At 37.5% G+C, this 12784-nt stretch overlaps 2 protein-coding genes across 3 annotated transcripts in view; both read right to left on the bottom strand.

Annotated features, from left to right (window-relative positions):
• Window positions 1–7542, bottom strand: part of LOC107691567 (G protein-coupled receptor kinase 5-like) — a 55800-nt gene extending 48258 nt beyond the window's left edge. The window contains exon 1 of one of the 2 annotated variants that reach the window (XM_016490221.1): window positions 6817–7542. In XM_016490221.1, the coding sequence (XP_016345707.1) occupies window positions 6817–6868 (52 nt within the window). In that variant the 5' untranslated portion in view covers window positions 6869–7542. The remainder of the gene's footprint in view (window positions 1–6816) is intronic. The other variant, XM_016490222.1, reaches the window with a different exon arrangement.
• A 1268-nt stretch (window positions 7543–8810) lies between these two features.
• LOC107691591 (U6 snRNA-associated Sm-like protein LSm1) lies at window positions 8811–10990 on the bottom strand. The gene is made up of 4 exons (XM_016490257.1): window positions 10858–10990; window positions 10473–10541; window positions 9528–9643; window positions 8811–9390 (listed from the first exon to the last, which is right to left on the bottom strand). The coding sequence occupies exons 1-4, from the start codon at window positions 10901–10903 to the stop codon at window positions 9220–9222; spliced, it is 402 nt and encodes a 133-aa protein (XP_016345743.1). The 5' UTR covers window positions 10904–10990; the 3' UTR covers window positions 8811–9219.
• Window positions 10991–12784: the final 1794 nt, after the last annotated feature.

Here is a 12784-nt window from a genome sequence, read left to right as displayed (position 1 = left end):
GCGCGTTAAATATCGCATGCGATTAATCGTGCAGCCCTAGTCCAATGTAATGACATTTGCAACTTGCAATTTTGGGAAAAAGAAAATCCTCTCCTCGTCAAAATCATTGGAAGAAGTTAACCAGCCATTGTTTGATAAAGCAGTAGAATAAATACAGTAGAAATTTAGTTTCATTTAAAATAATCAAAGCATATTTAGCTTTTCACTGAATGAACAGCTAAAAATTGTTAATCATTTTCATTTAAGCTATATGCACGAATAGTACTTGATACTATTTTTTTTTTACTAAAACATATCAAAAATTGGCATACTGAGTGTTCTGTGAATGTCCCGAGTGATAATGCAAATGAGTGTTTGAATCAGCCTTTTAAACTGATTAATTCAAATGAATAACGGATTCACAGAAAGAATCAACCATCCCAACTCTTAACGCTAGTAATAAAGTTTAATTTAGAGATTTGCAACCACATTTGACAGACAGCTTTGTTTAAAGCAATGAACAAGGCATTCCTTGAGAATCAAACCCATGACCTTGGTGTTGCTAGCACTATGCTCTACTGTTTCACATACAGGAACTTCTTTTAAATATATCTATTATAAATACTATACTATTATATTATCTGTTTTAACATTAGAACACCAATGTTAGGAAAACAGGCAATAAAAACTGTATATAGCCAGCATAAGTATGCAATACCTCAATGCAGTGACGTAACTTTTTAGCATCTGGCTGAAGCAGCAGCTCAAATGTTCCTTGTTTTATATGTGACACATTATTTCTTTTTCTCTCAGTTCTTTCTTCCTGCTTTCACTGGCTTGCATTCACTATCAGTCTTTTTTTTTGCTGTACTTTAGCCTCCTCCTTTGCATCTGTCTTCATTTAGATGGGTCTGAACAACGTTTATTCTTCAGGATTTCACATGGCACAGTTTCCAGCGAAGCAGAGTGGTCTGCCAGCTCCAGACTTCTTGAATGGGAAGGAGAGCCCCTCATCTGCCGTCGTCATGGGTTACGACGTGCACTCCACATCGCCTAAGTTGTCAGAGGAGGCCAGGGTCGGATTACAGCCTTGCTTAGGAATTCACCCCTCACCATTTCTTAGACATATAGTCAGTCACTCATTCTTTGAAAAGACACCAACAAAATGCTACTTCCATGAGAGGTTGCCAAAGAAAAAAAATGACGTAAGGTCCTGGTTAACAGGCCTGCTCTCGGTTATTGTTCCATGTTGATGCTGTCGACTTAATAATGCAACAATCTACTAATTCAGGATGGGTCAAAATGATTGAATAGTTATCCAACAATCAACTAGTCACTGAATTTTTTTTTCAACTATTTGAATCTCAGTTTTTCAAATGGCACATAAAGTTCAACTTTTAAATAATTGTATACAATAATAAATGCATGTGATTGGAGTGTACTGGACGCATAACAAATGGAAAAATTCATCATTATAAATAATTCCTCAAGACTGACTAGTTGTCCAGAAAATGCACTGACAATCAACTGTCCACGTCATTTACAAAAACCATGCTGTTTATTTCACCTCCAAAATATAATTATTCCAAGTGAAATAAGATGTTCATGGGAAAAACGTAGGGAAGGAATAGGTTGGATGGTGAAAAGATCCATAACAGAATGAAGCCAAATTGAATGAAAGTTTGCAAAAATAACATCTAAATCATATCCAGCCTCAGTAACATCAGTTGAAATGGAATGTTGTTTCAGAGGAAGTTAATACATTTTGATTAAAGATAAACCACTGATAAACCATTCAAGAAACTTAAGAAGGTTGGATTTGATTTCATATTGACTCTACATCCTACTCTGAGCTGACCCTGGACTGAAGACAGCGAGGCTATTTTTTTTTATCTCCTATCTGCCTGTATTGTCTGTCTGTGATAATGACACCAGATATCTGAGGTCCTGAACTGGACTGATATGTTTGCCTTATGTCATCTTCATATTTCTCCTCTCGTGAATGAACTTCTCTCATAAATCTAAACAATTCTCACACCTCATGCTTGTGGAAATTTACTAGGCTTGTAGAACTGCATAATGTGCATTGAGACTTACTGTAACATTGGATCACTTCACCTGATGCAGCAGCTTACAGTAGGAAATGATGTCACTAGTGATGGAGGAAAGGGTGAGCATGCTTGAAACACACTCCATGCAAGTACAATTGTGGCAATGCTTGCTCAGTTTGTGTATCATGCATTTCAATGTGTGTCAGAGAGGCGCTACAATACAGAAACCTCCCACATTTACTTTACATCTTGCAATTGTGAGTGTATTTATTGCACTAACAGAGAGTTGCATTTGCAAGAACTTTATATCTCAAAGTTTTTTTTTTTACTTTCTCACAATTACACATTTTATTTTTTATTTGAGGTGAAAGCAGGCTTCAATATTATAGTGTGCATTAGGGCTGGGTTTTGACACAAATTTCACGATTCGATTCGATTCTCATTCATACGCTTGCAATTCGATTACCAATTTGATTCGATTCGATTCAATATCGATTATTTTGGATATATATCAGGTACAGTACTTGCCAAATTCTCTCAACTAAAAAAAATCTCTCAACTAATGCTGTAAAGTATACATGAGAGTCAGTTGGTGCTACATTACTATAATATTAAAGGTTAAAGTTGACTGATTTGTTAAAATTACACTTAATGAAGTTTTTAAAATAATAAAGTTACAATTACATAATATTTCTACTTCAAAAATTATTATTATTTTTTTTAAACGTCAACAGTAAAAATTATAATGAATATGTTATATGGTGCATATATTTAGCAAAATACCCCTCTCTACAGTTTATTTTTCAATGAGTTTATGGTCACTGAATTTTTTTTCTGAGGTAAATGTGACGATACGTGACATTGTTTACAAGCCATTACTGACGTCTTTGCACGGCTGAAACACTGACTGAGCGATTACATGAGACTCTTTTCTTTTAACTTACCTTCGGATGTTTAGTCATGTTTATTTTGTGCTGAAGCTGGTATTAATGTGGAGAAGATGACTAGTTTACGTGCGCCTCGCGCTGCCGCGTCTGTAGAACTGAGGCGCTACAGCGATCTGTCACTCCACATTAAACAGCACCAAAACGGCATTTATTGTTTGAATACTAGAATACAATGGACAGAATTTTAAATCTGAGACTTTGTTTCATATTAAAAGTACCAAAGCACAATGCTTATTGCAATATATTGGATGAGAAGTGCCCTTCAACATTCCGTCCATTAACTGAAAACAGGCTACACTAATCGATTCTTGGGATTTAAGAATCGATATCGTTCCGAATGAGAATCGTCTATATTTTTTTTACCCAGCCCTAGTGTGCATTACTGTATTTCTCACAGTAACAGGAAACAAAGTTGCATTTACAAGTAACAGATCTTTATATCTCATAACTGCAATGTTGTATTTAGCCTAACAGTTGTGACTACTTCCGTTTAGCAAACTTTCTCACAATTTCCCATTTTATATTTTACTCTGAGGTGGAAAGGCCTTCCGTAATATAGCTTGCATTAGTGTATTTCTCACGGTAACAGGAAGTAAAGTTGCAAGAAACTAAGATTTTTTTATCTCATAATTGCAACTTTGTATCTCACATTTGCTCATTTATTTCTTTTTGTTAACTTTCTCACAGTTACACATTTTATTTTTTACTCTGAGTTAGAAACAGGCTTCAGTATTACTGTGTGAATTAGTGTATTTCTCACAGTAGCAGGAAATAGCTGCATTTGTGATAAACTTACATCTTTATATCTATAATTGCGACCACGTATCTCACAGTTTGTTTCTTTTCGTAAACTTTCTCACAATTACCCATTTTACTCTTGAGGTGGAACGGCCTTCCGTAATATAGTTTGCATTAGTGTTATTTATCATGATAACAGGAAATAAAGTTACATTTGCAAGAAACTCAGATCTTTTAATCTCAAAATTGCGACTGCATGTCAAAGTTGCAACTATTTCTTTTAGTAAACTTCGTCACAATTACCCATTTAATATTCTACTCTGAGGTGGAACAGCCTTCCGTATTATAGAATGAATTTGTGTATTTCTCACAGTAACAAGAAAGAGTTGCATTTGCAAAAACTCAGATCTTTATCTCTCATACTTGTGACTTTGTATGCCACAGTTGCGACTACTTCTTTTGGTAAACTCTCAAAACTACCAATTTTATATTTCACTCTGAGGCAGAAACAGGCTTCCAAATTGTAGTGTGCTTTAGTGTATCACGTCTTCTAAATTCAAGTTAGCTGATCTGTCACTAGCTTTATAGCAGGCTACATGAATAACTGAAAATACTCAAAGAAATCAATTCAAATCAGTACGACTGCACTCAAGGGTACTCAATGCCAACGTGATGTCTACGCCTGAATATGTTCAATCTCCAAGCAGACCATCATAACAGACGTAGATGGGTTTTCTGTTTAGTTTGGGGCTGGCTGGCTCTGGCCGGACTCTCTAATGATTTCGGAAGCCTGGCTTCAGCCATGTAAACAGACTGTGTGGCCTATAAACTCTGCTTTTCCTGTTATCTGCTGCTAGTCGAACATTTGGACAAGAGTCTGCGTGCCTTGCGTCTCATTTTCTGCTCCAAACACGGCGCGGTAAACAAATGGGGGGACAGTCACACACACATGGACGAAAAACAAACAAAGCAGACCCTCACTGAACAAGTGCTCTCTTACACACATAGGCCTGCACACATCAATAAACACAAGACCACTTTAAAAAGACAGATTTCCTGATGTTCACTCCATGTGCAAAACTTGAAAAGCAGAAGCATGACAAGAAACATGTTTGTAGTAGCAGTACTAGTAGTAGTATAGTTTTTAATGACATGTCAGCAACTGAGGCTATTTTCATAGCAAGAACTGAGTTAGGTAAAAATAAAACCAAACAAAAATTAGAAAACTTTTTCTGGTAAAAGCTTACTAAACAAGTCCATAAGTGAGCTTATTGAATTAAAAAAAATGTGTCTACTTGTACTAAGAGCAGGACGGTCCAATCAAATGTTGAAACATGTTTGTAAAAAGGCTTTTTTCAATATTTGTACAAAGCATTGTGAAACGTCCCTTCAACAACTATGCACACTTAAACCCGCTGTCCTTTGAGAGAAACTCTATTGGAAGTGTGGAAAATAAGAATAAACCAAGCTTCTTTGATGGATTCTCATTTTAAAAATTCTCTACATTATTCAGTTACATCAGCGACCAGGAAGGCAGCTAATGTTACTGGCCTAGCCTAGCACCCTCTGTTCAACAACATAGTGAGGTAGACTGTAAATCTTACACTTGTCAAAACCTGGTCATTTATGGTAAACTCCAGGCTAAGGGCAACAAAGAGCACAGGAACTGAACACATGAGCTTGTGCCTCCAGGCCACAGGAGAATTTGGGCAATTAACGGACACAACGGTGCAAAACGTTTGTGGAAGCTATGGCTAACCAGGTTCGCCGGCTCCATATTTTGCAATCACTGAACAATGTCAAGACTGAACTCTGAAGGATCCCTGAGAAGCAAGCTGAATGACGCATTGAGATGTAGCTGGAGATCAAGATCATGGCAAACTGCAAAGCAGCAAAATCTGAATGACTCAATGAATTGTGACTGCAGCTCAAAAGAGATTCACTTCAGATTCACTTTCTAAGCAAGTGTGAATTGTGAATAGAATATTGTTACTTTTGAAATGTACAGACAGAAAATAGGCCACCATCTCTAAAACAGGTTTGCTGAAATCAAAACAACAGGACTGTAGTACAACTAACCTTAATAAGAAGAATATACTATTTCTCGCCTTTCCTTCTCAAAACCATCAGGGCTCCATTATCATTTTCCATGATGTAAGAGAGCAGCTTTACACTTACAGCGTTTTTACAGCTAAATGTACTTTCACACTGATTATGTAACAGTGGGGAAAATGTCCAATTAAAACCTTTGCTTTATTGTATGCAATATCTCTGTCCTATGATAATGCCATTCAATGTCTGCCAAAAAGACGACACGAACTACAATCTATCTACCCTAGTATTGTGGTTCTGGTTTACATCTAGCTCAATCTGAATCTGAATCAATCAAGCTTCAGACGACACTTCAGGATAGCGGAATAATTAATGGTCGTCTGGCGAGGCCTTATGTTTCAAAGCACCAGCAAAGGAAGTAGCGGTTATTGTGGTATCGGTGGTAACGAAGACAAGCGTCGTTCACATCGCCTTATAAACGGGTTGACCTGGTTCCTACTGCGTTTATGTTAACTAGCAGCGCGTGTTAAAAAGGTGCCAGCTGTAACATATCTACCATTTCCTCACACACAGCTCACGTTATGTAGCCCACCTCAGTGAAAAACTAGCATACAGCGAATATAGCTTGTGGTCTTGTATTTTTAAAAAGCACGACGCGTAAAACGGATGTAGGAGGCTGCTGTTTTCCTTCGTTTGACCCTGCAACACGTACCAACTGTCAAACGATACAATGTAACAGCATTACTGCGCTGGCGTTCTGAGGTCGGTTACAGATGAAAGCACCGCTGGAGGTGTTTCAAACAATGTTACAGGATAAATCCAGATTACACCATCACGATAGGCGCACGAGCAGCGGTCAAATCTAGCAAAGTACTGCGTTCTGAGGTCGGTTACAGATGAAAGCACCGCTGGAGGTGTTTGAAACAATGTTACAGGATAAATCCAGATTACACCATCACGATAGGCGCACGAGCAGCGGTCAAATCTAGCAAAGTACGTGAGATTCAAGCACGATAAATCACATTTTCGCGGTAGTTTTCCGTACTCACCCTCTCTTGCCTTCAGGAGTACCGTGTTTGCAACAATATTCTCCAGCTCCATCAAAATAACCCTCCGTGGTATTGCCGTGGAAGCCGAAGAGTAGATAGAGCTCCTTATTGCTCCTCCCAGCCGAACACGCTATTTTCCGTCCGTACAAAAGTATTTAAAACAAAAACCTAGGCATTTTAAACTACCAACACACGTATAGACAAGTAAAACAACGAATCGCTGGCGTACGCGTGCGGTTGTTGTAGTTTGCGCCACAAAACGCGCGAGGAAGGCATTGCCTGTTCAAACGAGCCACTGGCGACAAGTCCGGTTAAAACGAGCATGTCAGAGACAGCAGGCCGAGGTCTACATCCTCTGAGGCGGCACGGCAGAAAACGGATCAAGTATCGCACGGTTGATCGCAGAGGAGTTTAGTTGTTGAAGTGCCGCTGTCACCATCAGCGTGCTCCCTCTCTCGGTGCGTAATCGCAGCAGGGCTGGGTTTCTGCTTTCAGTTGTAATTTTTGGCTGGGTCCCAAGCGGCTTTCCCGGTGGCTCCGTTCAGGAGTACAGCGGCATTCAAATGGCGAAGGGATGCGTGCGGTGATAACAGTATATGAGATTCATCTTTAGCGCTTGTCATGTTTCCTTGTCATGCCTATTCAACAAGCGTTTGGAAGGGGCGTGTCAAATGCAGCTGTGACGCACGGGCTGAGAACAAGCATGCATGGCTGTCGAAGGATATTTGATAGCAGCGCATACAAGCCGCTCCCGCTCATTCAGTCGGCGCTGGGCGCAATAATAAAAATTGGGATAGCCCGGGATTCAAAGTCAAAGCCAATAAATAGCAAAGGAGAAGAATTACACCCTGTTTTGATTTAAACGGTGGCCATTTTTACTCAACGTTACATTTGCATGGCGATTATAAGTTTTGTGTGCTTAGGCTAATTGAGCAACTTTTGATTAGGACTTTGAATGTACAGATCCATTCCCGCGCAGAAACTATAAACGGGATAAGTATATAAACTAGAATTAAGCAATATGCCTTTTAACACAGCTGTGATTCGGCAATAAATGCCAAGTGAATCACTGCTGATATTCAGACCAACACAAATGCGATTTGTGGTATCGTTTTTATAAATCGATTCAATAAAAAATTTAAAAAAAAATAAATTCCAGGTAAAAATTTGACCTGTTAGTACATATATTTTTGATTATTTGTCAGCGAAAATAGTGCCAAACCCAATGCATCAAGTTTTGTGTCAACGCACATACTGAAATTCGGAGTGGAATCGTGGAGGAGTGGACGGACATTTCACCTCACCCGGTTCGAATCCCACTCCGAATTTTCTCTGAAACTTTAGAAACTAATAATGGACACTTTTAAATCCAATAAAGTGAAATTTAGGGAATTTACCTCTTAACAATGCTCTACATTTTACATATTCTCAAGAAACTGTATGATCTGCACTACAAACATGATTTTTCTAAGTTCAATTGTTAAGTGTAAACTATTTCACATACCACATTTTATGTAGGCAAAATTATTACTCTGTAATAAATCTGCAATTTAGTGTAATATATTCACTGTATATATGGCCCTCTTCTAAGTAGCCTATGTGAAAACACTGCTGTGCCATTTTAGCTTGTGTCTAACAGAAGCTTTAATCTGTGATGTCCTTCTCTCTGAGACCTCTTGCCTCAAAACAGAACAAAGGCAAAATCACCCCCTAGCTACCGATTAATACAAGGACATGCTTCACATGAAAATCCTAATTGGGCTACTGTTCAAGCATATACTAAACCCATATGTTTTATAATTATAATATCTTTTTTAATAATATTATGTCCTATTCAAACATCTAATGTAAATACACTAACATTTTAAAACCTTGTTTATTGGCTTCTAAAAACACTTTTGGAGATTAATCATCGAACATAATTTTACATCAAAATTAAATGTGGTTTCTCAGAGGCAAGTGGAGTGAAACAATTAAAGAAAAGTAGATTTTCATTGGTATAAAATAGGTTTAATAGAACAAAAATATTTCATGTATTTTACACAATATACCAACTTAATAACCATAGCGTCATATCCATAACAGTGAACACCGAAATAAACTTATTTTCTTGTATACCATTATTGTTGTTTAAACTAAAAGCCAACAGGCCAAGTGCTTCAGTTTGGTGCTCCATCCTTCATTTCACTATGGCATCTGCCATAAAAGAAACACAGATGGTGGGCGATTCTCAAAACATGACTTTACAGCAACTAGTGAAACAAAATCTTGAAGTCACAATCTCGTGAGACTCACTCCTCTATCATTGGACGGAATGATTTCAGGCAGAATGTCATCTCAAATCAAACAAAACCACCCAATAAAACAAATAAAATCATCCAAAAAAAAACAAACAAAGTTGTTTCAGAAATCATCTAACGTGTCAGCTTTAGGGATCGATAAGCCTCGCTCTTTCACTGCCTGTAGCTTCAGTCTCTCTGACTCTTGCTTGGCTTGCTGTTCTGTCCGCTGTTCCTCCAGGATTTCCTCAATGGAAACTCTCTGGAGGACCTGATCACACTCTTTATCCAGATCCTGGAAGGAAACAATAGCACAAGGTTACATTTCAGTGAGTAGTGGCAAGATTTATGATTGGTTGCCTTCATGAAATGTTGCTTCTTTATACACAAAGTCATAAAACCCTTCCAAGGGCAGAATGAACATGTACTTACTACTTCTCCAAGCAAGACCACATTTTCTCCTCTGACAACAAATATCCCACGAGGTATGTCACCAAATTTTTTACCAACGTGAATACGTTCAACAGTTTGATGCAAAACTAAATTAGCTGTGGAAAAACAAAAATAATGTAACAAGTTCACTGTTGAAACATACTGGTAAATTTTACAGTACTGAATATTGTCAATTTCCTTTGCACATTATTACTGGTCTAAAAAGGCTTAATTCACCCAAAAATTACATTTCTTTTTCTCATTTGTGACCCTGGACCACAAAAGATTTATACATTTATACAGGACAATATTTGGCCGAGATACAACTATTTGAAAATCTGGAATCTGAGGGTGCAAAAAAATCTAAATACTGAGAAAATCGCCTTTAAAGCTCCTCCAAATGAAGTTCTTAGCAATGCATTTTACTAATCAAAAATGAAGTTTTGATATATTTACGATAGGAAATTTACAAAATATCTTCATGGAACATGATCTTTACTTAATATCCTAATGATTTTTGGCATAAAGGGAAAATCAATAATTTTGACCCATACAATGTATTTTTGGCTATTGCTACAAATATACCCCAGCGACTTAAGACTGCTTTTGTGCTCCAGGGTCACATTTACTCTCCCTCATGTGGTTACAAATGTGTACGACTTTCTTTTTGCCAAACACAAAAGATATTTTGAAGAACGTTGGGGTCCATACATCATTGGACCCCATTGACTTTTACTGTACAGGCAAAATAAATAAAGAAAATTTTTTTTCCTGTTTTGCATACAGGTATGGACTGACATGAGTGCGAGTAAATTACACATCACATTATTATTACACATCGAATTATATTTTATTTATTGAGACCTTCACCCCAACACCAAACAGTGGAATGCCTATAATGCAATATTTCCTTGCAAATTAACAAGGTCAGGCCTCTATACATACCAAACTGATCTATGCTTCTAAGGATCCCAATCAATGTTCTTCCGTCGCGAAGCAGAACAAGGTGTTTCTCTAACAAGGGGAAAATCAAAGCATCGTCAGTCACATCAATACTGTTGAACTTGAATATTTTCCCATGAGTTTATTATCTATGATCATACGAACATCTGCACTGAGGCGATTATTATTCATGCGAACTAGTCCATCTTGCGGAACAAAAGCCAACAGGACACGATTTATATTTTTATCTTAAACATGTAACGTTACCACCAACGTGACTTTTATAAATGCTCAAAGATGCTAGGCGAGCATCATTACACAACGCCAACTGTGTGTCTCAGCAGGTGAATTCACTCAAATACTTTCAATTATTTTGCAGTAAACTTACTATCAATGTCCTCGATGAGGCTCGCAGTCCCTGGCATGTAATTCATTTTGCTGACATTTGGGAGATTTTTTTTAAACGTAAAGTATCAAGCCATGGACCATTTCAAATGTGTATCTTTATTCCACAGGATGTAACACACTGTGGAAGTGCTTCTTCTTCTTCTGATGTTTAATGGCGGTTGGCAAACCAGCTTTTGGTGCATATTCCGCCACCTACTGGGATGGAGCGTGAGGCGATGATATCAAGGGAAATGCTAATTCAAAAAACTACCTATATTTTATTATATAAATTTGTTCTTTTCAGAAAATTAATAAGAGCTTTATGTAATGTCATAGAATTAATGCCGGCAGATTTTAATTCCTCTTTTAACTGTATTCTTTCCCTTTCATATGCCCTACAGTTAATCAGCACATGCTCTACAGTTTCTGGAAGTCCACAATGATTACATTGACCAGATTCATGTCTTCCTATCATCTGGAGTGATTTATTAAGAGTAGAGTGTCCAATTCTCAATCGAGATATAACTGTATCATCCCTTCTATTACCATAAGCAGTTCTTACTTGTCCTACTTGTTTATTTATATTATACAAATGTCGCCCTTTGTTACCTTTATCCCATCTCTCTTGCCATATCTTTCTGACAGCTACTTTAATTAAACCTTTAATTTCAGATTTACTCAAGGGTATATGTATGTCAATATTTGTGTGCTTAAGAGCCTGTTTCACTATCTTGTCTACCTCCTCATTTCCTTCCACTCCAACATGAGCAGGCACCCATACAAATTCTACTATAATTCTCAGTTGCTGTATTCGGTACAAACTTTGCAGTACTTCTAATATAATATCTTGTTGTAATAACGATCTAAATGCTGCTGCACTATTGTCTCTTTTGGAACATATTTCTTGTTTTCACCAAGGTGGATATACTGGCAGAGCCACCGTGGGGATAATATCGATATTACTGATATCTATTTGTTGAGCCTGCTTGCCTACTGTCCAGCCAAAACTATTCAGATATGTCTGCTCATATTCCCAGCAGCTCTCCAATATTTTTTTTACTGGATGATTGGTAAAATGACCTTTAATACCAGTCCAATATACCATTTTAAGCTGAATTTCACGAATGTCTAGTGGTGTTTCACCCATTTCTACCTGCAAAGCTGTCACAGGAGAGGATCTAAACGCTCCACAACATATTCTAAGGGCTTGGTTTTGAATCACCTCTATCTTAGTTAATAATGAGGTTGATGCTGAGCCATATACTAATCTACAATAATCAATTGCTGACCTAATTAATGCACTGTATACCCTTTTAAGAGAACGTCTAGTAGCTCCCCAATCTACTCCTGCCAAGCACCTCAGCACATTGACTCCTTTCTTACATTTATCAACTAACTTCTGAATATGTGACCCAAATGTTAATTTGGAATCCATCCATACTCCCAGATACCTTATTAGTGATACTTGCTCTAATGTTTGTTTATACAACTTTAATTTAACTTCAGGAGTTTTCTTCTTCTTTGAAAAACATATTACCTGGGTTTTTTCAACTGAAAGACGAAAACCCCATTGATTAGCCCAATTTTCAACAACATCTATAGCCTCCTGCATTTTCTGCCCTACATACTGCAGGTTCTTCCCTTTTGTCCACAAAGCTCCGTCATCCGCGTATAGTGCTTTTCCTATTCCTAATTCAATTTCCCCAAAAATATCATTTATCATTATATTAAAAAGTCTGGGGCTACAAACACTTCCTTGGGGGGTTCCATTGTCTATTTGATAAATATCAGAGTATTCAGTACCTACTCTCACTTGTATTGTTCGTTCTTGCAAGAAATCCACAATCCAGTTATATAACCTTCCCTTGATGCCCATTCGATCTAATGTAATTAACAGCCCTTCCTTCTACACCATGTCATACGCTTTC

This window comes from Sinocyclocheilus anshuiensis, unplaced genomic scaffold, assembly GCF_001515605.1.
Source record: "Sinocyclocheilus anshuiensis isolate Anshui unplaced genomic scaffold, SAMN03320099.WGS_v1.1 scaffold630, whole genome shotgun sequence".
In the NCBI taxonomy this organism is placed as follows: Eukaryota; Metazoa; Chordata; class Actinopteri; order Cypriniformes; family Cyprinidae; genus Sinocyclocheilus; species Sinocyclocheilus anshuiensis.
The sequence above is the reverse complement of the archived record's forward strand: the minus strand, read 5'-3'. Positions and strand labels throughout refer to the sequence as shown.

Bases quoted from the DNA above. Each gene is read 5' to 3' on its own strand.
- LOC107691591 (XM_016490257.1), bottom strand. From the start codon at position 10,903: ATGAATTACATGCCAGGGACTGCGAGCCTCATCGAGGACATTGATA. The intron at 10,542-10,857 runs GTAAGTTTACTG...TCCCCTTGTTAG, and splicing joins CCTCATCGAGGACATTGATA to AGAAACACCTTGTTCTGCTT. The intron at 9,644-10,472 runs GTATGTATAGAG...GTTTTTCCACAG, and splicing joins TAGAAGCATAGATCAGTTTG to CTAATTTAGTTTTGCATCAA.